Genomic DNA, 26234 nt, shown 5'->3' with positions numbered 1-26234 from the left:
CTTAAATATCCACTTGGTTCCTATGACATTGTGATTTCCGGTCGGTCTTGGCACCAATCTCCACACTTTGTTGCGCTCGAAGTTGTTGAGTTCTTCATGCATGTCATTGAGCCAATCCGGATCTTCTAGCGCCTCATAGACCTTGTGGGGTTCCACATAAGAGACAAACGCGTGATGCTCACAATAATTTGCTAATTGTCTACGAGTGCTTACCCCCTTTCTTAAGCTTCCAAGCACATTCGTCGTGAGATGATCCTTGGTGGAGAGCTTGGAAGCAACCTTGGCGGCACGACGCTCTAATTCCTCCTCGGTGGTGAGTTGAGGAGCGGTTACTTGATCATCTTGAGCGCCGTCATGAACTTGTTCTTGATCTTGAACTTGCTCGGGGGAGAGAACTTGACCTTGGGCATCACTTGGTGTGTCCACACCGTCTTGAGTATGATCATGCCCTTGGTCTTGTTCATGAGGTTGAGGGCCTTCACTTTGTTCTTCGGAAGCGTGTGGGCCTTGGGTTGGTGATGGCTCCACTTGAGTGGAGCATTGTCCTTCTCCTTCGGCCACAAGGGGTTCCTCAATGGGTAGGATAAAACCAACACCCATTCTTCTTATGGCTTGAGGAGGAATTTCATCACCTACATCACAAGTGCCACTTTGCTCCACTTGGGAGCCGTTATTCTCATCAAACTCCACGTTACACGTCTCCTCAATAAGTCCCGTGGATTTATTGAGGACACGGTAAGCATGAGAGTTTGTAGCATAACCAACAAATATGCCCTCATAAGCTCTAGCCTCAAATTTAGACAACCGAACACCTTTCTTGAGAATGAAACACTTACACCCAAATACCCGGAAGTACTTGAGGTTGGGCTTGTTACCGGTGAGTATATCATATGGAGTCTTGTTCAAGCCCTTGCGGAGGTAGAGCCGATTTGATGCATGACACGCGGTGTTGATGGCTTCGGCCCAAAAGTTGTACAGAGAATTGAACTCCGCCATCATGGTCCTTGCCGCATCCATCAACGTCCGGTTCTTCCTCTCCGCCACACCGTTTTGTTGAGGGGTGTAGGGTGCGGAATATTGATGCTTGATTCCCTCGTCACTAAGAAACTCATCCAAGGTGTAGTTCTTGAACCCGGTGCCGGTGTCAAGATCTTTGCATTGTGTTGACGTTGTGCTTCATTTGCAAAGTCAATGACGGTTTGTTGGGTCTCGCTCTTCCTCTTGAAGAAATACACCCACGTGTACCTTGAGTAGTCATCCACAATCACCAAGCAATACTTCCTACCTCCAAGACTATCGAAGGATGGAGGCCCAAAGAGATCCATGTGAAGGAGCTCCAAAGGCCTCTTTGAATAAATGATAGTCGTGGGAGGGTGAGCCTTCTCATGTAGCTTTCCTTCGATACAGGCACTGCAAGCATGATCTTTAGCAAAACTAACATTCGTTAGTCCACGGACATGGTCCCCCTTGAGGAGACTTTGCAAAGATCTCATATTGACATGGGCTAAATGGCGATGCCAAAGCCATCCCACATCAACTTTAGCAATTAGGCATGTCGTGGTCTTAGTGGGTCGCTCCGAAAAGTTAATCACATATAGACCGTTCTCGACATGCCCAACAAAAGCTACTTTAAGAGTCTTGCTCCACAAGAGGGCCACGGTATCGATATCAAAGAAAGTGGCAAAGCCCATGATAGCAAGTTGACGAACGGAAAGTAAATTGTATGCAAGGGACTCAACAAGCATGACCTTCTCGATCGTGAGATCATGAGAGATGACCACCTTGCCAAGTTCCAATACCTTAGAAGATGAGACGTCACCCCACTCGACATTGGTGGGCACAGATGGAACCTTGTGCACGTCCACCACCAAGTCCTTGCTTCCGGTCATATGATTTGTAGCTCCGCTATCGAGCAACCATGATCCCCCACCGGAAGCAAACACCTACAAGAGATCAATGCTTGGTTTTAGGTACCCATTTTGTAATGGGTCCTTTGATGTTAGTAACAAGGGTTTTTGGAACCCAAATAGACCATTCAATGTATTCATGAATAGAACCAACAAATTTGGCATAAACATGCCCATCACTAGCACGGCATAACACATAAGAAGGGTTAAAATTGCCGGCTTTGTTGAGAGGTGTGGCATTGCCCTTCTTGACATTGTTCTTCTTCTTCTCCTTGGGGGCACTCTCTCCCTCCCTCACAAAGGTTTGCATGAGGGGAGGAGGTCGTTTGGTCTTGTCATTCTTCTTCTTGTTCTTGGAGTCGGGCACGTACCCAACCCCTTCCTTGGCCACACCTCCCTTTTGGTTGATCAAGAGATCGTTGAGGTTCTTCTTGCCTTGTATGCAAGTCGCAAGACCTCTCTCAAGTTGCTCCTTCAACTTCGCATTTTCCTCAACAAGATGTATATGCTCACAACACGGGTTAGTAGCATTTGCATTATCAGTTAAAACCATATGAGGAAAAGTTGCTTTCTCCTTAGTTAGCTTCACTTGGAGTTGATCATGAGACTCCTTGAGACTAGCGTGAATACCCTTCAAGGCCTTGTGGGCCTTGTCAAGTATATCAAACTCCTCTTTGAGTCTAGCAAGATCAACCCCGAGTTTGGCCTTCTCGGAATTTAGCACACGAGAAACAATGAGGACATGATCATAATCTTTCTTTAACTTAGCATGATCAACGTTGTGTGACTCCTCAAGAGCCAAACGAAGACCACGCTCTTCCTCAAGAGCATTGGAAAGATCCGAAATCTCATCGGCATAGTCACGACTATGCCCTTCCATCTTAGAGATGGTGTCTTCGTGAGCCTCGATCATGTCATTGGCTTCACTAAGTTGTTCCAAGAGAGCAACAAAGTGCTTCTTAGATTTTCCGTTGAGTTTGCCCATAAAGGCCTCAAACTCGTTAGCCTCCACATTAGCTCCCTCAAGTTCATTAATGCTATCCGTCGGGGAAGGATGATTAATGATGGTAGTTTTGATGTTGGAGGTTACCTTGTTGGTGGCTTTAGCCATGAGGCACTTGGCGGTGATGCTCTCATTGGGTGAGTCAAAGAGAGACACCCGTGACGTTGTTGCAATGGCAACGGAGGCCATGGCAACCGACTCACCATCTTCATCATCGTCATCATCCTCATTGTACTCTTCTTGCACAACCAAAGCCTTGGGAGGAGTCTTCTTGGTGAAGTTGTTCTTGTTGGGGAACGACTTGGCCTTGTCCTTTCGGATGAGCTTGCCACCATTGTCTTCCCTCTTCTCATACGGGCATTCCGCAACGAAATGACTCACGTTGCCGCAATTGTACCAAGTCCTTACACGTTGCTTGCCCCTTGTGCCACTCGAGTTGCTTTTGCTAAAGTTTGGCCTTGAGTTTTTCTTGCTCCAAAATTGCCTTGAAGCAAGTGCCATGTGTTCATGATATGCATACTTCATATCTTCGGGGTTGCTCTCCTCTTCTTCCTCTTCTTCTTCTTCCACGGTGAGCTTGGCCTTCAATGCTAGGTTAGGCTTCTTTGCCCGTTGAGAACGGAGCACCGCATTGTCGGCGGTCTTGTCCAAAATGTTCATGGCCACAAACTCATCCAACACTTCGCTTGAGGTCAAAGTGTGGAAGTCCGGTCTTTGACGAATGACGGAGGACATGGCCTTGTGATAGGGCATCATTGCCTTGAGGAATTTGCGCTTGATCCAATTGTCATCCGTGTCCTTGCTCCTGTGATCTCGTAGTGAGACCGCGAGTTTGGTTACTCTCCAATAAAGCTCACAAGGTTCTTCATCTTCTTTCATTGCAAACTCATCGGCCTCATCTTGTACCACTTCATAATTGGAGTGTTGAATGCTTGCACTTCCCCGGTAGAGAGAGACAACACAACGCCATGCATCTTTGGCCAAGGCAAAGGGACGAAGATGAGGTAGGTCTTCGGGTGGAATTGCATCTTGAATGATGAAGAGAGCATTCTCATTGAATTGATTATCCGCGGCTTCTCGAGGAGTGAAGTTGCTTGGATCATGCGGATAAAAACCTTCTTCAATGATTCTCCAAAGGTTAGTGTTCACATGATTTAAATGACGTTTAAAGCGGTAAACCCAAGAATCAAAGTCCTCATTTTTCACAATCTTAGGAGGAGGACTGGCATGATTCAAATGAGTGGAAGGAATCGGTCCACCATAAACAAGTGGTGGTTCCACATGGGCAAAGATGCCGGTGCCATTCTTACCACTAGAAGAAGGAGCCTTTTCACTACTAGCTTCCCCCTTGTCGGGGATAGCATCCGTCACCTTGTTCGCGGGATCACCCACTTTCAACAGTGCGGTGGATAGTTTAAGCCCCTCAAGAAATTTAGTAAACATGCTCTCAACTTCGGTCGTCATGGAGGTTTTCAATGTCTCCAAGGCAACATTGAACTCCTCACGAGAGACCGAGGTTCCCCCATCGCCCGTAGACGAGATAGGATTCACACCAGAGTGTTCCTCCGCACCGTCTACGGTATCAACCATACTCTTTGGATGGTAAAGTCCTTAATAAAGAGACGAGGCTTTGATACCAATTGAAAGGATCGATATGGTTGACTAGAGGGGGGTGGTGAATAGGCAACTAACAATTTTTAGCTTTTCTTTAGCAATTTAAACTTTGCATCAAAGTAGGTTGTCTAGATATGCAACTAGATGAGCAACCTATATGATGCAACACGAATAGGAACACAAGCAAGCAAGATATATGAAACAAATAAGCTACACAAGTAAAGGCATGAGATAACCAAGAGTGGAGACGGTGGAGACGAGGATGTGTTGCCGAAGTTCCTTCCCTTTGAGAGGAAGTACGTCTCCGTTGGAGCGGTGTGGAGGCACAATGCTCCCCAAGAAGCCACTAGGGCCACCGTAATCTCCTCACGCCCTCACACAATGCGAGATGCCGTGATTCCACTATTGGTGTCCTTGGAGGCGGCGACCGAACCTTTACAAACGAGGTTGGGGCAATCTCCACAACTCAATTGGAGGCTCCCAATGACACCACGAAGCTTCACCACAATGGACTATGGCTTCGCGGTGACCTCAACCGTCTAGGATGCTCAAACACCCAAGAGTAACAAGATCCGCAAGGGATTAGTAGGGGGGAATCAAATATCTCTTGGTGGAAGTGTAGATCGGGGTCTTCTCAAACACTCCCGAGCAAATCAATAAGTTTGGTTGGCTAGGGAGTGAGATCGGGCGAAAATGGAGCTTGGAGCAATAATGAAGCTTTAATGGTGAAAGAGGTAAGTCAACGGGGAAGAAGGAGACCCCTTATATAGTGTGTGGAAAAGATCCAACCGTTACCCACCAACCAGCCCGCAGCCAGCGGTACTACCGCGCCTGGCCAGTGGTACTACCGCAAGGCCGCGCGGTACTACTGCTTGCAACCAAGCGGTACTACCGTACCGACCCACGGTACTGCCGCGACCCTAGCACAGAAACAGACGCACAGAAGCTGGGGGCGGTACTTCCGCACGCGCGGTACTACCGCGCCCCCCATGCGGTACTACCGCAAGGCAAAAGTCCCAGCCAAGGGGAAGGGAAACTTCCGTGCCTACTTCCGCAAAAAAACGGAAGTAGCAAAAACCCGACACAGTAGTACTGTCGAGGGGCGGTACTACTGCCTGACCGCATAGCACGGTACTACCGCACGGCGAAAGCGGTACTACCGCGGCAGGTGCGGATGTAAAAAATTGTTAGTTGCCTACAGTACTACCATTGATCCAGGGGCAGTACTACCGCAACCACAACAGCAGCCAGTTACAGGAGGCAGGAAAACGGATGAAGCTCCAAGGAAGAAGGAGGGGATAAAAGGAGACGTGTACGTGATGATTCCACCCAAACCTTTCCAATGCGGACCCCCTCTTAATAGTACGGCTTTCCTACGACTCAAATCCACCAAAAAGAAACGTAGAAAAGATGCCGTCTTCGTCAGTCTTCGAGGGGCACCCAATCATCTTGTGCCTAGCAAAGAAGTGTCTAGAATACTCATGGCACACGATTTGTCCGCAAATGCGTTGTCATCAATCACCAAAACACTTAGGGATAAATATGTCCTTACAAGAAGCCCGGCTCCGCAACCCTAGTCTCGATCGATTGCGTGACTGGCATCGATGCAACATGTACGTCCGCCTGTTTGTGATGAAACGAGGCTTGGGCCTCCAGCTGGGCCTCGCCCGAACCTGAAAGACCCACGACCATCGTTCCATATGGCGTAACATCCAAACCAGGTCCACGACCCAATAGCATATTCAAACGAGCCCGTCTGGCTGCTCGAACAGTACTCGCCGATCTCGCCACCGGCGATCTTGGCGGCAGCGGTGGCCGGCTAAACTTTCCATTCTTCTTCTTTCTCGTAACCATAGTCCAATTGTCCGGCAAAAATTGTGACAAGGTCACCGGTTCTCTCATTACCTTAGGGATCGGTCCGATCCATGGCTTCATGGCCGGCTTGGAATTTTCAAATTTAGAACGACGCCAAACGATCTTACTCATGGGCTCCGGCGATGGCAGCGGACCGACACCCGACGAGGCCATGACTCTGGTGGGTGCATGACACTCCGCTTGGTCTTCGTCATCGCTCTCCAGAAGCGCCCAAAACCGTCCTCCCAGGCGTGCCTGGATCGGCTCCGTCAGAACAATCATCTCCGATGCCTTCGGTCGTACGACAATCTGCACACACTCGCCAACAACTATGTCATAATCATCAAGTTTGAAATGAAGACCTACCTCAATCATCTCTCCGTCTGGAAGATACTCGCCGGCGAGGACGTCGTTCTCCAGATCGAGAAGAACCATCCATCTAGAATGAGGGGTGAATCGAAGCCGCCCTTCGATCCAGCCGCCCGGATCCATCCCGATGGAGAACGAAGCGCGCCATTGCATCCACCGCCGCTCCTCCTGCCCGATCTGACGCTGTGGATCATCACGGTCCCCCCCGATCCCGTAGACCCCTCCTTTCTCTCCGACGGCGCCTCCGCAGATGTATTAGGAGATCGTGAACGGACCGGGTTTGACCCCCTAGCGCAGCGATGCGGTGAGGATGAGGGTGAGGGTGACGGCGGTGAGATTCCGGTCACTTCAGGCGACCTGGTCTCCGCCTCTCCCTCTCTCATCGTTTCATGTGTGCGTCCATCACGTTCAGATTAAGATGGCCTGCAACTCTCCGATTTAACTTCGAAAAAATATGAGCAAACAAGATTCTCTTGTAGCTCTACGTTTCGAAAGGGATCCTTGTAATCCTTCCAAGAACGTCTAGACATGTGGCTAGCTAGCTTACATGTGACATGTAAATATTTCCGTGAATCTGGTATGTGACAACTAGTCTGAACCTGCTGTAACACTAGGTTTTATACTGGAGAATTAGTTGATGGTTTTAACTTTGTGATGTATCTGCAGTTCTTCCATATGGATAGGCATCATACATCGGTCGATTATAATACAATCAGAAGTCCCAGTACAATTGACAAAGATAACGAGAAATAGATAATGTACATATACAAATTGATTGATTGTTTTGATACAAAATAATTAGATGCTATTAATCAATGCTCTGATTGCAGATTAGTCACAACTTTCTTCTCGATGCTGAAATATTGATCACTGACAATCGTCGAGTGGACCATTGCCGAGGGTTCCCCAAGTAAGCTTTCCATCTCTTCAGGGTTCTGTTGCACCCATGGATGATGCATCACCTTCCTCAGCCTGTCGAGCTTCTCTGCGACTTCCTTCATTGATGGCCTGTTCTCACCGGACATCTCCAAACAATGCTTTGCCAGCTCCGCAATCTCCTCAAGAATCTCCATGTCGTCCTCGTCCTTGATCCCATCATCCAAGATAACCTCAAGCCTATTCTCCTTCATCACAGACATAAACATCATTGATAGGCTCTTCTCCTGCCCAAGGGCATCGAGATTAAATGGCTTCTTGCATGTGAGCAGCTCCAGAAGAACAACACCAAAGCTGTACACGTCACTCTTGTCTGTCAACTGACATGTTTGCATGTATTCTGGGTCGAGGTACCCACAAGTTCCTTGCACAAGTGTGACAAACTGGGACTCGTCGGTTGGTGCAAGGATGGAGGCGCCAAAGTCGGAGACTTTAGCTTTGTGGTTATCATCGAGAAGAATGTTGGATGATTTAACATCACCATGGAGAATCGGAGTCAAAGCCCCCGAATGAAGGTAGGAGAGTGCCTCGGCAGAGTCGTGGGCGATGTCCAAGCGAGTGGCCAATGAGATGCGCCAGCCATGGTTGCTGTGGATGAGGTCAAAGAGCGTGCCATTTGGGACGAACTCGTACACCAGCATGGGGACTTCCACCTCCAGGCAACACCCGAGGAGCTTCACGACATTTCTGTGGTTGATCTGGGCTAGTATCAGCATTTCTTTGCCGAATTCTTTCTTATGTTGCTCGTCGATTGTCATGCATCTCTTGACTGCTACTTCAACATTACTCTTGAGAAGCCCCTTGTAGACAGTTCCATGGCCTCCCCGACCAATGACTTGTTTTTCACTAAACCTGTTCGTGGCTTGCTGCAATTCTTCTTCTGAGAAGATTCTGAATGCATTGCATTGCTGTGACTTCATCTCTTCAAATAATATCGTACCACCGTGCTGCCGAAAGTAGGCCAGTTTCATATTCTGTAGCTTTCTTCTCTCTTGGATCAAGCATGCACATGCTACAGCAATCACAAGGACCACAAGTCCCACACTTGCACCTGCATGATTTTTTTTCAAAACTATCATGTTTTTTGTAGCAATTTCGGAAACTATAGCGCAGAATGAAAAAAACGCAAAACTAGTAGCCCGTCGGCCAGGAGTGGGCCGAAAAGGGAGTTTTCGGCCAGGGTGTGGCCGAAGTAGGCTTTTCGGCCGCGCTTGGGCCGAAAACTCGCTGTTGGCGGGGGCCCGGCCGAAAATAGTAGCTTCGGTTGCTACGCGGCCGAACTGGGCCGTTTTCGGCCCACAGGTGACTGAAGCTGGCCTTTTCGGCCAGGCTTCGACCGAAGACCTTTTCGGCCAGGCTTCGACCGAAAAGGTGCGGCTAAGCACCGTCGTTCGCCCCTGCGCCTGTTCTTCGTTTCCCTTTCTCTCTCTCAGTTCTTCTCTGTAGAACTCCCCCCCGCGCCGATCTCCTCCATTTGCCACACATTTACAAATCCAACCCACAGAATCGGTAGATCATAGCAATCTCCACCGGCCTACGGTGTTATTTTTTGCTATGGTATAGTTTTTGATGTGTTTGGAGAGGAGCAGCCATGGTGGGGAGGAGGAGCCATGGTGGAGAGGAGGATGGGTTGGTGGTGGTGACTAGTAGCAGCAGCTGCAGAGGAGGAGGTGGTGAGGAGGAGGAGCAGGTTGGGGGCTGACCGGAGTTGAACCTCCGGTCGTCGGGGGCGGCGTTGTCGTTCTCCGGTGGTGCAAGTACTTTGCGAGGTGGCTGGTGTCGCTGAGTCAAAGAGAGAAGCAAGAAGCGGACACACACTTCGAAGGTATAATCACGTCGTCACAAATATTATGTAAATATTAGCGCATAGTTCGTCTAGCGGATAATATTAGTGTTCGTTGTGAATTTCAGTGTTAATTTAATTTAGGAGGCATTTTAGCGCATAGTTCGTGTAGCGGATAATATTAGTGTATATCGTGAATTTTAGTGTTAATATATTTTTGGAGGCATTTTAGCGCATAGTTCGTGTAGCGGATAATATTAGTGTATATTGTGAATTTTAGTGTTAATATATTTTTGGAGGCATTTTAACGCATAGTTCGTGTAGCGGATAATATTAGTGTATATTGTGATTAATATAGTTTAGTTAGTGTATATAAGTCATATTGTGAAATTTAGTGTTAATATATTTTTGGAGGCATTTTAGCGCATAGTTCGTTGTGATTAATGAGAAGATGGCAATGTCTGACAGGTGAAAATGTCTGAATCAGTAAATCTGAATGTTTACTACGGCGCTGGTAATGTTCGATATAATGAGTTGGGGGTTGATCTTAGCGAGTTTAAAAATGGCGTCATAACACTAGCTGACCCGGACAGACTGGACATTAGACAGTTGAAGTACTGGTTGACAACTAGTTTCGGTCTGGATCCTGAAGTATGTTCCGTCAGTATTCATGCATTGTGGACCAAATCTTGTAAAAATGTCAAGTGGGAGTTGATGCCAGTAGATAGGAGCCAGCATTGGTTGTCCCTGTTAAGACGCTGCCGAGACCGAAGAATCCACCCATATGCACTTGTGCAACCTGTGCCGAAGGAGGAGAATACCGTACAACTCCACAGGGGGTATGAACCCGGCCAAGGCAGTGAAGTGGCTAACGAGATTGTTTTATCCGGGTCACAGCCACAAGATGTGGATGCTAGCCAACCGGAGAAAGAGTCAGAGTACGTGCCACACAATGTTTGTGGTCCTGATACTGGGCAGAGTAGCCAGTCGATAATATTAGCTGTTTCTGGTTTTGCTGATGGGGATGAGGAAGGGGATGAAATGCAGAGGGTGATGGAGGAAGAGGACGAGGATGGATTGGTGGAGGAACTGGATTCTGAAAATTCTGAGGATGAAGTTGAGGTACCGATCCCTTCTGCATGGGAGCAGGACATATCCACTGGCCTTACGGTGAACGATGGCCATGAGACTCCATGGCAGTATAATCTGAACCAAGTACAAATAGGGGCTATGTTTGATACAAAGAAAAAATTGAAGTATGCGGTGATAAAGTGGGCTATGTCTACACAGAGGGTTTTCAAGACACACATATCAAGTCCAACAAACTATACCGTGAAATGTGTTGTAACAGGTTGTCCTGGGAAGGTGCACGGTCACGTGCCGAAGTATGACATCCACTGGGTTGTCACCATTGTCGTCCCACATAATTGTGTGAGGACGAACCTGCTGGTGAAGCATCCGAACCTGACTTCAAGTCTCATTGCGCAACTCATGTATACTGAGATAGTAGAGAAGAAAGATATGGAAGCAAAACACATCCAGACAGCAGTGAAGGTCAGATGGAATTATGTCATTCCTTATGGGAAGGCTTGGAGGGCTAAGCAGAAGGCTATGGAGGAAAGGTTTGGGACGTTCTTCGACTCATATGATAATGGTGTCCGTCTCCTGGGCATACTGAAGGAGAGGAATCCCGGCACTTATGTGAATGTACAACACATGAGGTTGCTGAGTATACCAGATTTCAAGGTGTTGAAACGAGTGTTCTTCTCATTTGCTATGTGCATCGAAGCTTTCCGGCATTGTCCTCCTGTTATGTTTGTGGATGGTACATTCCTGACCGGTCAGTATAGAGGGCAAATCCTGACTGCTATTGGTGTGGACGGGAACAATCAAATCATCCCACTTGCCATGGCATTTGTGGAGGGTGAGAACTTTCTCAGCTGGGTTTGGTTCTTCCGCCAAGTGAAAATTGCCATCGTGAAGGACCGACCAAACGTGTGTGTCATTCATGACAGACATGCTGGTATATTGAAGGCCGTGAAGACACTTCGGAATCCAGCAGATGACGAACCAACACCTTGGAGGGACTTGCAGAGCCGGTGGTGCATGCGCCATCTTGGGGCTAATTTTTTGTCACAGTTCAAGAACAAGCGGTTGATGAACTTGTTCAAAAAATTATGCAAGCAGAGCCAGCAGCGGAAATATGAATTTATTTGGTCAAAACTAGATGAGTTTACTAAGAAGCAGGTCCGTGCAAGGAAGAAAATGGAAGAAGATCAGGTTAAATTAGCAGCACTCATCGCGGAGCTAGAGGAGCCAGTTGGTCTTTGTGACTTGCCAGCAATTGACCCTCCTAATACTAAGAGAAAGAAGGGAAGGGCAATAAAGAATTTTTCTGAGTGGATAGAGAAAAAGCCTCGAATGAATTGGTCTTTGCTGCATGACACACATGGAGCTAGGTATGGCCACATGACAACCAATCTTGCAGAGGTGTATAACTTTGTGCTGAGAGGGAATAGAGCATTGCCACTCACCGCTATTGTGGAGGCTGTATTCCATGGCACTTTGAGATATTTCAGAGAAAGGCACGAGTTAGCAAAGAAGCATATTGAAGATAATCAGAACACACCTTATTGTATCCGTGTAATGGAATACATGGCAAAGAAGATAGAGAAAGCAAAGAAGCACAGTGTCAGACTCATAGGGAATCAAGAAAGGAGGTATGAGGTTCAGCTTCCTACCGATGGTTTTGGTTCTGGAAATGAGTTGAAGACACACGAGGTAAAAATTGGAACGGAATTTCATCCAACGTGTGAGTGTACATGCAACAAACCGAAGTTGCTGCACCTACCTTGCTCTCATGTGTTGGCTGCCTGTGGCCAGATTCAGTTGGATGCTATATCCTTCGTGTCCCCATACTATTTAAAAGAGGCAGTGCTCAACACCTGGACAGGCGAGATGACAGGGTTTAGAGTCGTCGGCAATTTCAACAAGGTAAACGACGGTGAGAGAGTGTACATCCCGCATCCAGACCTTCGGCGAACAAGTAGGGGCAGACGAAAGGCCCGTCGTATCCGGAACGATATGGACCAGTCTGAAGCTGGTGGAGCAACCAAACAATGTTTGTTATGCGCGGGTTATGGGCATAGGATGAAATATTGTCCCGGCCTGAACAAAGATGGTGCTTCCGCATCGACGAGTGCTTCCACATCGATGGCTGCGACAACAGGACCAAGAGGCGGGCGTGGTCGTGGCAGTCGAGGCCGAAGGGGCGGACGAGGAAGAAATAACTCACAAGCTATATAATGTGCCGTAGTGGGTTTTAATATGTAATATGTCAGGACTATGTTTTAATTTGTAATATGTGAGGACTATGTTTTAATATGTAATATGTCAGGACTATGTTTTAATATGTAATATGTCAGGACTATGTTTTAATATGTAATATGTCAGGACTATGTTTTAATATGTAATATGTCAGGACTATGTTTTAATTCGTAATATGTCAGGACTATGTTATAATTTGTAATATGTCATACTATGTTTTATTTGCACCTGAGATTTGTTGTTTGAATTGCAGATATGTCTTCGTATCCGTTGCTTAATGGTAACATCGATAGAAAGCACCGGGGCGCCCTTACGGAAGCGGGCAACAACTTAGACGTGTTGGTCACTCGTACCCCAAAGACTAACTGGCTGATACACGATTCATGGGTTGATAGGTATGTGTGCATATAATGGAGACCATATAATGACTTACTATGTTTGACATACTTGTCATAACCGCTAACAATCTTTTTATTTTGTAGGTTAAGTTGGGCTGGACTTCTACCCTTGGCACGGCTGGTTGAGGGTACATTGGATGAGTGGATTGATGGTCCGGACTTAGATGAGGCAGGTGAACCATTGCAGTTACACAAGAGGCAAGTGAGACATTTCTCTTACGACAAGTCACTCCTTACCTGCTTAGTAGATAGATGGAGACCAGAAACACATACGTTTCACTTTCCTTGGGGAGAGATGGCGCCTACTTTACAGGATGTGTCTTACTTGTTGGGATTACCTCTGGCCGGTGCTGCCATAGGTCCCTTAGAGGCAGAATCTGGGTGGCAAGCAGCGACGCAGACCCGTTTTTTGGCTGCAGTCCCGACTGCTAGGGCTATAGACAACGATCCTCATGGACCTCTTTTTAGATGGTTGAGCCAGTTTCAGGTAACCACCACGGCCACTTAAACAAATGTTGTTTTTTAGTTGTCCGATGTTCATACAATTATTACGTTTCTATGTAGATTGTCTCGTTAGGACATCCCGACGTTGAGTTGTCGGAGGCTCAGATTGACCGGTCCCTAGAGGCATATATTCTTTGGCTATTCGGCAAGACAATGTTTACGGAGAACCACGTGACCACTGTCGAGGCACGACTCATCGGTATTGCACGAGAGATAGCTGACGCACGTTGCCCTGCGGATATTCTACAGAGGAGTTTTGGTTCTGCTGTGTTAGCGGCTACGTACAGAGGCCTGTGCAAAGCTTGCTTGTTGAAGTCTAGAAAATCTAGTCTTGTTGGATGTCCATTATTGTTGCAGCTTTGGTCATACGAGAGGTTCCCTATTGGACGACCCTATGTCTACATTGATAAACCTTTTGGTTTGGAGGACTTAGCTGGGACTTATGTGCCTGCTATCGGCGACTTACCTACTATGGGATCTGTTTGGACACGGCGAGAGGTACTTTTATATTAATTACTCCCTCCGTCCGGAAATACTTGTCATCAAAATGAATAAAAAGGAATGTATCTAGATGTATTTTAGTTCTAGATACACCCTTTTTTGTCCATTTCGATGACAAGTTTTTTTGGACGGAGGGAGTAACAATTAATTCAATTATTTCTTGCCATTCAATAGTATTACTAATGCTTATTTGTTGTCATGCACAGAGACAGTTTGTGCATACTCAGGTTAGGGGATGCTACCCGTCCTTCATGGCGCAGTTTGATAGTTTGCACGAGGATCAAGTTATTTGGGAGCCATACTCGCCTCAGGCTATATCATCGAGGTACCCAGTTGGGATTTCTGGATTGTGCACTAGAGATCGGCACTTTTGGATGACTAAGGCCAAGTTGGTGTTCGACGTGACGGTTGAGGAGATGTCTCTTCATAGGGTGATGAGACAGCTCGGTCTATATCAACAGCCTGAGATTCCAGATATTCCACACTTGCCAGACCACGTGCACAAGTAAGTACTAATACTATTTTAGTTGGCAGCTCTGCATTCATAATATACCTAATCATGTATCGCGCATGTCAATCTCAGGGACAGTCGCCTAGGAGGAAACAAGTCCATGGCTTATTGGCTTGAGAGCATTACCCCTTACGTTGACGAATGGACTACCGCTGCGACAAATATCTGGGGTGAGGTTCGGCCCTTTAACTGGGAAATGTTCGGGTTGTATCTGCAGCGTTACCGGCATACAACAAGGATCTACTTGGTTCCATCAGCTGCTCCTGATCAGATCGAAACCCCTCTCACCAGCGATATGTACCCAACTGCCTCTGTTGTGGGAACCAGACACCACGCGGTAAATGCCTTGGTTCTCATATGTTAAGTCTTTTGTTAATCTGGACATATTCGCTTGGTTGTCTATTCGTGGTGTCTATCATACAACGAGCATATAATTGGTTCATTCTTTGTGTACAGGGTGACTTGACAGTACAGGCGCGAGAGGAGGTTTCCGCTTTAATGCGGCGCTTTCAGAGGGGAGAAACTATCCCACCGTGAGAGGGCGTCTCATGGTTGGGGCGTCTTGATGACAAGCTACGCGGGATTTACGCAGCTGTTACGTGTAGACGGACTTCGGATGTTGCACTTCCTCCTCCAGCACATCGTCCGCCACGTCCCTCTGTACAACATTCAGAACCACGACCCTCTGTGCACCGTTCAGAACCACGACCCTCTGTGCACCGTGCAGAACCTCATCCTTCACAGCCAGGGAGATCTTCCTGGCATGAGCCACCTCCTTCACAGCCAGGGAGCTCTTCCTGGCATGATCCACCTCCTTCACAGCCAGGGAGCTCTTCCTGGCATGAGCCACCTCCTTCACAGCTAGGGAGCGCTTACTGGCATCAGCAGATGAATCTAGGTAACACTACTCACTACATTCTTTTGAACAGTGTAGTAATCGTTCTTGCATTCTCAGCAGTCACTGATGCTTACTGGTGGTGCTTCGTTCATGCATTCGTATCAATTTTACTTTACCGCAGGCGGCAACCAGTCGCAGCCGTTCATGCATTCAGAGCAGTCACCGATCCTTAGTGGTGGTGCTTCGTACTTTGAGGGCGACCGCGAGGATGATGACCAAGCTACAAACATTTATGGCTTCTCGCAGACAGTGTTTCACACTCCACCACCACCACCGACGCAGGAGACACAGACCGTGACAGACGAGGTTAACTATGGTCGTGGTTATCGCGAGCCTCGTCCACCGCCTCAGCGCTTATCGCCTTCGGGTCCTCGCCCGAGGAAGACCCAGACTCGTCGTCGTCCCCCGCAGTGATATGCTTATCTATCTATGTATGACTCATTATCTATGTTAGTTTCAGACTATTCGCAGCTGTGTGTCAGTATTTATGTATGAGACATGCTTCATGTATGTGTTACTATCGCACTTGCTTCTATGTGATCAGGAGACATATATTGTTTTATGTATGCGAGAGACATATTACTATTAATTCGCATTCTTATTTCAGTTACATTTCCAAATAGACTACAACCGATAATTAAGATACAACTTGTGCAATACATCTTACATACTACAAAATGAAATTCAGATAGAACATAATGCCTTACAATAATAAAATACAAACTAATAATGCAAATACATCTGAATGAAACGGTACAACTGGAATACATCTTACATACTACATGAAGTCATCATCGTCATCCTCCGTTGATGCAGCCCTCTTGCCCTTCGACGATGCGCTCCTCTTGCCCTTCGTCGATGCAGAACTCTTGCCCTTGGTCGATACAAAACTCTTGCCCTTCGCGGATGCAGAACTCTTTCCTTTGGACGATGCAGAACTCTTGCCCTTCGACGATGCAGAACCCGGAAGCGGTGGCATGAAGATATCATCGTCGTCCTCGCTCTCCTCAGTCCATAAAAATGGATGCTTTTCTGCAGTCCTTTTGAAAGTTTCACTCTTCGGCTCCACCACCTTCTTCCATCTTTCATGCAACCTAAGAAGTTCTTGACGTACCTCCTCATAGGTCCTTTCAGGCCACCCAGACCTACGTAGTTGGTGAGCCAACTCATTCATTATGGTGTCACTACCGGTGAGTTCGTCCCATGGAACTATCCTATTGTCCATCCTGAAATCGGTAGCTAGACTCAGCAGAGTGCTGCTCATCTCAGGGTGAAAACTAGGATCGAATGGATAATGGGACATCTCGACTACACTACACTGGAATGCTTATCCACCTCCGCCTGAAGGGGGTTTTATAGATATAGAGGAGAAAATGGCGGGAAAGAATAACTGCGGTATGGCGGGAAAGGGTTGGCGGGAAGGGATTGGCGGGCAAATAAGGCGGGAAGGGATTGGCGGGAAAATAAGGCGGGAACGGATTGGCGGGAAAATAAGGCGGGAAGGGGTTGGCGGGAAACGGGTGGCGGGAAGGGGTGGGCGGGAAACGGGTGGCAACAGAATACAATTCAGCATGAGCCATGCAACTTCGGCCTAGGGATGACCAAAAAGTGACTTTTCGGCCTAGACTTGACCAAAAAGTCTATTTCGGTCTAAGTGTGGGCGAAAAGTACTACTTTGGCCTAGCTCTGGCCGAAAAGTACTACTTCGGCCTAGCTCTGGCCGAAAAGTACTACTTCGGCCAAAGAATGGCCGACGGGCTACTAGTTTTGGTTTTTTTGCATTACGTCCTATAGTTTCTGAAATTGCTACAAAAAACATGATAGTTTTGAAAAAACATCCACCTGCATGAGGTATTTGTTCGAGATGAATTAATTCCCATGTGTAGTGGCCACTTAAAAGTATTATATATTGTTGAAGAGAAATTGAAAACACCAATTACTCCCACCTATGGCACATGTATATTGTTTTGAACATAGACACACGATCATTTTGGACATAATAATTATACAGGGCATATTTTGAGCATCATTTTGTATGAAAATATGTTTTTTAATAAACTCTATGCATCATAATAGTATGTTCCATAATGAATCTAGTACTATAAATTTTATGTTATAGTAAAAATTTCAGTAGTGATGGCCAAACTTTATAATGTTTGATTGGTAAAAAGACAATCATATATATATTTGCGAACAGAGAGACTAGAAATTTGGCCAAACACGACTTGCTTCTAAAGAAAATAAATAATTGCCCGCAAGTGATGTTAGTTTGGTCCTCACGATACAGTACACACGAGCTTACCTACAACAGGCATTGCCTGAAAACGGGAAGGCTTCTTTTGAATTGGCACGCAAACGGCATTCGTCATATAATTCCCTGGATGGCATGAGCAGCTGTAGTTTCCCGGCGTGTTCTTGCATATACCATCGCCACAAGGATTGGTAGGGCGCCCGCACTCATCGATATCTGGAACCAAACAATTGTTTGTAGTTTTAAACAGTGTATACAATTGATTCTTATGTGAGGTCATTGTCAATGCACAAGGAAGAGTAAAAGTGAAGGAACCTTGGCATCCACCGGCGAGGTAAGGGTTGCCTTCATACCCATCAGAGCACTTGCAGCGATAACCTGGCTTGTGGGTGGTGGAATCAACACACGCACTGTGGTTGCTGACACATGCGTAGGAACTTGTGTTCTTCTTAGCGTCCACACAAGCCGATTCTGCTATTTGCCAGTTCAGGACAATAGGAACTTTGCCCTTGTATGTATCATAAAACACTGTGGATTTGACATAGCTAGTTTTGAAGTTGAAAGCTGCTTTTTCCATCACCGTTATGTAGCTGCAGGTGATGTCTTGTGAAGTCTTTGTGGTGTTGTAGTTTTCGTTGAAATAACCATTATAATATTGTATGCCTTTCGGGACATCGGCTTGGCAGCAACCGGCGCCAGAACATGTACCATCCTCCAGGGGTGCGCCCTCGCAGGTGGAGACGCAACCTATTACATACTGCACGTGGAAAATGTATATGTGAAGTCTTGAGCCAAACTTACACTACTAGTGAGGGGATAATGTCCTATGTCTTAATTTTATTTTATATTATAACTGGTGGAAGTTCTAGCTGAGACCGTATTGGAATAGTCTGAATGAACTGGAGTTTAACAAGAAGCTCTTTTTTTGCAGGGGTGTTTAATAAGAAGTTGTATGAATATCTACACTTGAAGAGAATATGCCACAATTATAGGATACCCCGCGTGTTGCTATGGGAATTGGTTTGGATACATTTCAGTGATATTTGTTTGTATAGACATGAATACTAGGATTAATAAAAGAAGGCCAAAAGTAAAAATACATATAATTATTGTATAGTTATGAAGTATCTATTGAATATGACTAGCAAAATATAACTAAAATACACATAATATTCATATAATTATAAATTATTTATTGAATATAAGTAGCATAATATAATGAACATGCATAGAATAATTGTATAATTATAAATTATTTATTAAACATGACTAGCAAAATATAATTAAATTATATATAATTCTTATATAATTAATAAATTATTTATTATATATAAGTATCATAAAATAATGAAATGTATTGTATGATTATAAATTATTTATAGAATATAAGTGGCATAATATAATTAAAACATTTGATCCTTTTTCCATGGTTGCATGTTGAGGTGACCCTTTTTCCATGCATGATTGGATGCAATATATTTTAGTGATATTTGATTATATAAACATGAATATTTGGATGGATGCTATAAGGCTAAAAGTAAAAAATACATGCAATTGATTATTCTATAATTATAAGTATTTATTGAATATAAGTAGCATAATATAATTGTACATATAATTATTGTATAATTATTTTATAATTATAAAGTATTCATTTAATATAAGTAATACTACGCTCTTATATTATGGGACGGAGGGAGTATAATATAATTTAAATATTTGAGCCTTTTTGCATGCATTGTTGCTTGTTGAGATGAGTGTTTTTCCATGCATGGTTGGATGTTCAGGTGGCCTAGTTGTACGTTGAGATAATTTTTTTTATTTTGAGACGAAAACGTTGAGATAAATATGTTAGTGGAATAAACTACTTAGTTTTTATTTAAGTTACCGGGAGAACGACTAAAATTCCATTGCGGAAGAAGCCGATAGCTGAAACTGTTCGGTTTACTGAAGGGAAACCGAACGAAAACGTGTACAAATGACACACCACACCTATCTAAACTAGGTCTAAAGCACTACAAGATATACAAAAGCACCATGAGGCCTATCAAACACAATAGAAACAAAAAGTACAACGTCGATAATAGTGGTTGCCATATATTTCAATGATATTTGGTTACACAAACATGAATATTTCCATTAATAATATAAGGCTGAAAGTAAAAAATACATATAATTAATTACTCTATAATTATATAGTACTTATTGAATATAGGTAGCATAATATAGTTAAAATGCATATAATTATTAAGTTTTTATTGAATTAAGTAGCATAATCTAATTAAAGCATTTGAACCTTTTGGCATACATAGTTGCATGTTGTGGTGGGTCTTTTCTCATGCATGATTGTACGTTAAACTGACATAGTTGCATGTTGAGAAAAGTATGTTAGTGGGGATCTAGACGATACCTCGCACGCTGTTGCAGATTTTTTTGTAATATATTTCAATCAAAACTGAAAATACAAATTATTTGCTTGTTTGATTATTGTATAGTTATATATTTTTTAATAAGAAAAAAGTCTATTTTACTACCCTGAACAAAGTTGGTGGTTCACATTACCCCCTGATCTTTATTTCGGTTCCCTTTACTGTTGGGGAACGTAGTAATTTTAAAAAAATTCCTACACACACGCAAGATCATGGTGATGCATAGCAACGAGATGGGAGAGTGTTGTCTACGTACCCTCGTAGACCGAAGCGGAAGCGTTGATGCAACGTAGAGGAAGTAGTCGTACGTCTTTCCGGTCCAACCGATCCAAGCACCGTTACTCCGGTACCTCCGAGTTCTTGGCACACGTTCAGCTCGATGACGCTCCCCGGGCTCCGATCCAGCAAAGCTTCGGGGAGGAGTTCCGTCAGCACGACGGCGTGGTGACGATCTTGATGTTCAACCGTCGCAGGGCTTCGCCTAAGCACCGCTACAATATGACCGAGGTGTAATATCGTGGAGGGGGGGCACCGCACACGGCTAAGGAACGATCACGAAAATCAACTTGTGTGTCTATGGGGTGCCCCCTGCCCCCGTATATAAAGGAGTGGAGGAGGGGAGGGCCGGCCCTCTCTATGGCGCGCCCTAGGGGAGTCCTACTCCCATCGGGAGTAGGATTCCCCTTTTCCTAGTCCAACTAGGAGTCCTTCCATGTAGTAGGAGTAGGAGACAAAGAAGGGGAAGAGGGAAGAGAAAGAAGGAGGGGGCGCAGCCCCTCCCCCTAGTCCAATTCGGACTAGGCCTTGGGGGGGCGCGCGGCCTGCCTCTCCCTCTCTCCTAAAGCCCAATAAGGCCCATATACTTTTTCTCCCGTATTCCCGTAACTCCCCGGTACTCCGAAAAATACCCGAACCACTCGGAACCTTTCCGATGTCCGAATATAGTCGTCCAATATATCGATCTTTACGTCTCGACCATTTCGAGACTCCTCGTCATGTCCCCGATCTCATCCGGGACTCCGAACTCCTTCGGTACATCAAAACTCATAAACTCATAATATAACTGTCATCGAAACCTTAAGCGTGCGGACCCTACGGGTTCGAGAACAATGTAGACATGAACGAGACACGTCTCCGGTCAATAACCAATAGCGGAACCTGGATGCTCATATTGGCTCCTACATATTCTACGAAGATCTTTATCGGTCAGACCGCATAACAACATACGTTGTTCCCTTTGTCATCGGTATGTTACTTGCCCGAGATTCGATCGTCGGTATCTCAATACCTAGTTCAATCTCGTTACCGGCAAGTCTCTTTACTCGTTTCGTAATACATCATCTCGCATCTAACTCATTAGTTGCAATGCTTGCAAGGCTTATGTGATGTGCATTACCGAGAGGGCCCAGAGATACCTCTCCGACAATCGGAGTGACAAATCCTAATCTCGAAATACGCCAACCCAACATGTACCTTTGGAGACACCTGTAGAGCTCCTTTATAATCACCCGGTTACGTTGTGACATTTGGTAGCACACAAAGTGTTCCTCTAGTAAACGGGAGTTGCATAATCTCATAGTCATAGGAACATGTATAAGTCATGAAGAAAGCAATAGCAATATACTAAATGATCGGGTGCTAAGCTAATGGAATGGGTCATGTCAATCAGATCATTCAACTAATGATGTGATCTCGTTAATCAAATAACAACTCTTTGTCCATGGTTAGGAAACATAACCATCTTTGATTAACGAGCTAGTCAGGTAGAGGCATACTAGTGACACTCTGTTTGTCTATGTATTCACACATGTATTATGTTTCCGGTTAATACAATTCTAACATCAATAATAAACATTTATCATGATATAAGGAAATAAATAATAACTTTATTATTGCCTCTAGGGAATATTTCCTTCATTTACCCCCTGAACAATCCCAAACCGGACAAAAGACCCCTTTGGGTGGTTTGTCTCAACATGCAGCTGATGTGGCGTTGGTCAATGGTGGTTTTGACCTACGGGTGGGGCCACGAGGATTAACTTAAGTGAAACAGGAAATTAGCCCATGGTTAATTAGGAAATGGGACCCGCTTGGCAGTGACTCAGGGGGCGCTCGGTGAGGAAATTAGCCCTCAAGGCGGTGCTTGATGTCAAGCAGGTCGCGGCGGAGGTTGTCGTCAGTGGGGAACCACGCGTCGATGGCCAGGAACTCATGGGCTGCGGTGGCGGCGGCTGCGAGGTCGTTGGCTGCCAGGGCGTGGCGCGCAGCGTCGAGCGCGCGGGAATAGTCGAGCGCGGCCTCGACACGGGCGAGGGCGGACTCGGCGCGCGAGTGCGCCGCATCAAGGTGGCGGATGCGGGAGGAGAGCACCTCGGTGAGCGCGGCGGTGGAGGAGGATGACTCCCTGAGCGCGGTGGCGTTGGAGGCGGCGAGCGGGAGGAACGGCGGGGCAGAGTGGAGCAGGGAGGCAGCCGCACGGTCGAGGTCGGGGCGGTGGGCGAGGAGCGCGTTGAGGCGGGCGTCGAGGGCGCGCTGGTAGGCGACGCACTCGTGGAGCAGGCGGGTCGCGGCGCCGACGTCGGTGAGGTCGCGGAGGGCGGCGAGGGAGGCCGGGTCGCCGAAGTCCAGGGACGGGGCGGCGTTGGCAGACGCGTCGACCGCCGCGGATGAGTCCGGGCGAGGGGAACGCGGGGTGGGCGCGGCGGACGGCACGACCATGGATGCCGGGGGGCAGGGTGGATCTCAGTGAGTTCAGATGTGCGGGAAGGGAGAGGGAAGAGAAGGGAGAAAGGAGAAGCAGGGCGTCAGGGCAGCAGCTTGGAACTCTGACGGTCGCCAGCGTCATCCAGATGCGGCGGGGTCGCGCGCGGTGCTCGGATGGAGGCAGCTGCGATGGGAGGCTCGAGAGGAGCTCCTCTGTCTCAACCCAGCGTGACGAGGGAGACTCGCCTGCAGGTCAAAACCGCCCATTGACCATTCCCACGTCAGCAATCAGTCAAGTCAAACCATCCAGGGACTGATTTTGTCCGGTATGAAATTGTTCAGGGGGTAAAAAGAACCGAAATAAAGATCAGGGTTTTATGTGAACCACCAACTTTGTTCAGGGTAGTAAAATGGACTTTTTTTCTTTTAATAAATATAAATATTAGAATAGAAAATTATCGTGCATGTTTGCATGTTGAGGTGACATTTTTTTCCTATGTATTGTTGCATGTTGAGGTGGGCCTTTCGAAAAAGTAGAGACTACATCCAACTTCGGTGCACCCACGGAGTGAATAGTAAATTCAAAAAAATAGAAAAAAGAATCATAAAATTCTGAAACTTCGTGAATGTAATTATAAGCAAATGTTTTAGGAGCTTGCAAAGTTTGGTCCAAAAAGCATCAAATGATCTCCATACAAATGTTTTAGGAGCTATTTAGATATAGAATATATAGTTTTTTTTTTCAACCTCTTCTATGCAACCCAGTGGGCTGCTCGAACACGATCTTGGATGATAAGCCCCCCCCCCCCCCCCCCCCCCGCGCCACACACACACACATTTGGCGGAGCCCTATTCCTCCAAACCGTGAGCTTCCATGTAATCTCGGCACTGGTCTCTTCATTTAGGTGAACTTCCTAAAGGCCACCCCAAAGCTCGACGAACTGGAATGAGGTGAAAGCTTGGCCTGGGCTTATGCATGTCAACATCGACGCTTGGAGCGACTTCACCTCAGTCAAAGAATGGTGGCTATCCATGATCGTCGCAACGGCAATGTGAGGAAGTGGCATGACATACTCTATTTATGCTAGTCTCGGGGGAAATTTGAAATGAGAGAAACACAAGAGTTTTTAGAAGTGTTTCGTCTATGCCAACTGTAATCGCTATTAAGATAAAATCGGAGGCCAAATAGTGGGGGCTTGCGGGCGATATACATTTGAGATACGTGATGCCGTGAGAGCACATGATCCTGACCTACATCAGGTACTACGAACCGGAAGGTCACTTACAAAGAGATAAATATTAGAGTTAATTACTGGAATTTTTTGGGGCTATTGTTGCTCACGAGGGTGAGAACACCTTAAGGGTCTAAAAACGAGGCTTAAAAGAGATCGAAGACATGGAAGCTATCGGTCTACACAACGTGAACGTATCTCACTTGCTGGAGACCAACAAAGCCTTCTCTGAGCTGAATGTTAAGAACGGGGCTACGGACGTCCACCTGGTGGAATCGGTAGCTAGGACGAATGCATACAAGCTCGCGAAGCATAGGTAAACTATCTAAAAACATCGCATAAAAGGTTTAGTATTTTTTTTAAGTTAGCATGTCATTTCTCATTTGCCTGGTTATTATAAACAGCACTTTGTTCCGGGTAGGTTTTGCACCCTGGAAATTAATTTTAAAAAGCCTGATTCTCCAAACATTTTCACCCGGATCAATTCAATATTATGAGAAATCCAAGTACTTACAGAAGAGTTTTAAAAGAAGTACTTACAGAAGAGCTGATCATATAAGCCAGAGTATTGCACCCGATGACGACAACCGTATTATCCACCTCCGATATCCAGAAAGGTGTCTCGGTGAGGTTCAACCGCGCATTTCTGTACATCATAGTGCGATTTGCTGGGAAATAGCACTGCCACGAGATCCCCTTGGAGTTCATCGTTGCCTTGCCGTTAGCCAAGGAGATCTTAGCCACCTCGAACATCCCACCAGAGAGGCTTCTTCTTTTTTTCTGCGGGGACCAGAGAGGCTTCTTGACACCTTCCACGGTCGTGCAGTTCAGCTTAAAGCCGTTGTGCAACGCGCACTGCTCGCCGATGCCGAACGGGAACGGGATGTCGACGTCGCCGCACTTCGCCGGGCAGCCGGGACGATGGCCTGCCGGTACAACGGCCGTGGCCACCACCCAAATCCCTAAAAGGCTGAGGAAAATATAGCCAGAAAGAAGAAACCGAGAATACCCCAGCTTCATCATTGCAGGCGCCGGTGAACGGGTAGGTGTGGATGCTCCTGAGCTCCTAGCTGATGACCATGGTGTTACCGTGGGGCTACAACTAAACAGATGAACACCAACAGTTTCCGAATGAGAGGAAATTTGTGCAGTAGCAGAGGTTGTAAAGACATAGGTAAATAGGAACGAATCCTTGACTTTATAGACTTGATTGCAAGTTGTGTAAGGCCAACTTCAATGCGCAACCCCAAACGGACGTCCGTTTCGTCCGCTTTTCATCCGTTTGAGGGTGGCAATGTGGTCGTGTCCGTCTGGATTTGTGGATGCACCGTTCGGCGCATGGCCGCATCCCCTCTACATACAATTTTTATCTTTTTTTCGTCATTGATTTTTGATACATGAAAGCATGTCACCAAATTTTGACTAGAATAGTAAGACCAAAAAAAATAAGAACCACAAGAAGACATTTTAGAAGATAACCCACTTCCATAAATGCTTCTGTAAGTTGGATTAGTGCCTTCTTGATGCATTCATTATTGATCTGCGAAGACTCGATCTTGCATGCTTTTTTCTTCTTCGAGTCTAAAGAAGTAGACGTTGCTTCCTCGAATCCAGTCTCATCTCGAGCCTCTATTCTAACAACAAGTGCAATAGTCTCATCTCTAGCCTCTATTCCAGCTAAAAGTGCACTAACATCTACTAAATTGCGCTCTGTCAATATATCGATGTAGTCTTCTTCCTGTTGAGTATAATGTTTATTAGGAAAGACGAGATAGACTAGGATTTGTTCTGACTTGTCTTGTACTCCAAGTAGATGATTGTACTCCTATATATATGTCCACGAGGCTCAAGCAATACGACGACTATTCCACCAATCCTCTCTCTCCCTTCTAACATGGTATCTATCGCAAGTCGATCCTAAACCCTAACCGCCGCCGCTTCCACACCCGCGCGCTGTCCCCGGGGTGGTCGGCCTCCATGACCGCCGCCGGGGGCCGCGCCGCCCGTACCTAGG

At 46.2% G+C, this 26234-nt stretch overlaps 2 protein-coding genes across 2 annotated transcripts; one reads left to right on the top strand and one right to left on the bottom strand.

Moving 5' to 3' along the window:
- Positions 1 to 7559: 7559 nt before the first annotated feature.
- On the bottom strand, positions 7560 to 25243 carry LOC125507122 (wall-associated receptor kinase 3-like). The gene is made up of 4 exons (XM_048671809.2): positions 24761 to 25243; positions 18172 to 18613; positions 17908 to 18072; positions 7560 to 8734 (listed from the first exon to the last, which is right to left on the bottom strand). The coding sequence occupies exons 1-4, from the start codon at positions 25241 to 25243 to the stop codon at positions 7560 to 7562; spliced, it is 2265 nt and encodes a 754-aa protein (XP_048527766.2).
- Positions 9941 to 14793, top strand: LOC147971954 (uncharacterized). The gene is made up of 2 exons (XM_087522892.1): positions 9941 to 11713; positions 14731 to 14793. The coding sequence occupies exons 1-2, from the start codon at positions 9941 to 9943 to the stop codon at positions 14791 to 14793; spliced, it is 1836 nt and encodes a 611-aa protein (XP_087379018.1).
- Positions 25244 to 26234: the final 991 nt, after the last annotated feature.

This window comes from Triticum urartu, chromosome 5A (genome assembly GCF_056163025.1).
Source record: "Triticum urartu cultivar PI428250 chromosome 5A, HENAU_Tu73, whole genome shotgun sequence".
Classification (NCBI taxonomy): Eukaryota; Viridiplantae; Streptophyta; class Magnoliopsida; order Poales; family Poaceae; genus Triticum; species Triticum urartu.
This window is presented reverse-complemented; position numbering and strand designations above follow the sequence as displayed.

What these genes read in the sequence shown, in the direction of transcription:
- LOC147971954 (XM_087522892.1), top strand. Translation starts at nt 9,941, where the DNA reads ATGTCTGAATCAGTAAATCTGAATGTTTACTACGGCGCTGGTAATGTT. An exon ending in ATGAGTTTACTAAGAAGCAG is followed by an intron (nt 11,714 to 14,730) that starts GTCCGTGCAAGG and finishes TTTAGTTGGCAG; the next exon opens with CTCTGCATTCATAATATACC.
- LOC125507122 (XM_048671809.2), bottom strand. Translation starts at nt 25,243, where the DNA reads ATGATGAAGCTGGGGTATTCTCGGTTTCTTCTTTCTGGCTATATTTTC. An exon ending in CTTATATGATCAGCTCTTCT is followed by an intron (nt 18,614 to 24,760) that starts GTAAGTACTTCT and finishes TTCCACGTGCAG; the next exon opens with TATGTAATAGGTTGCGTCTC. An exon ending in TCAGGCAATGCCTGTTGTAG is followed by an intron (nt 8,735 to 17,907) that starts GTAAGCTCGTGT and finishes AAAATCATGCAG; the next exon opens with GTGCAAGTGTGGGACTTGTG.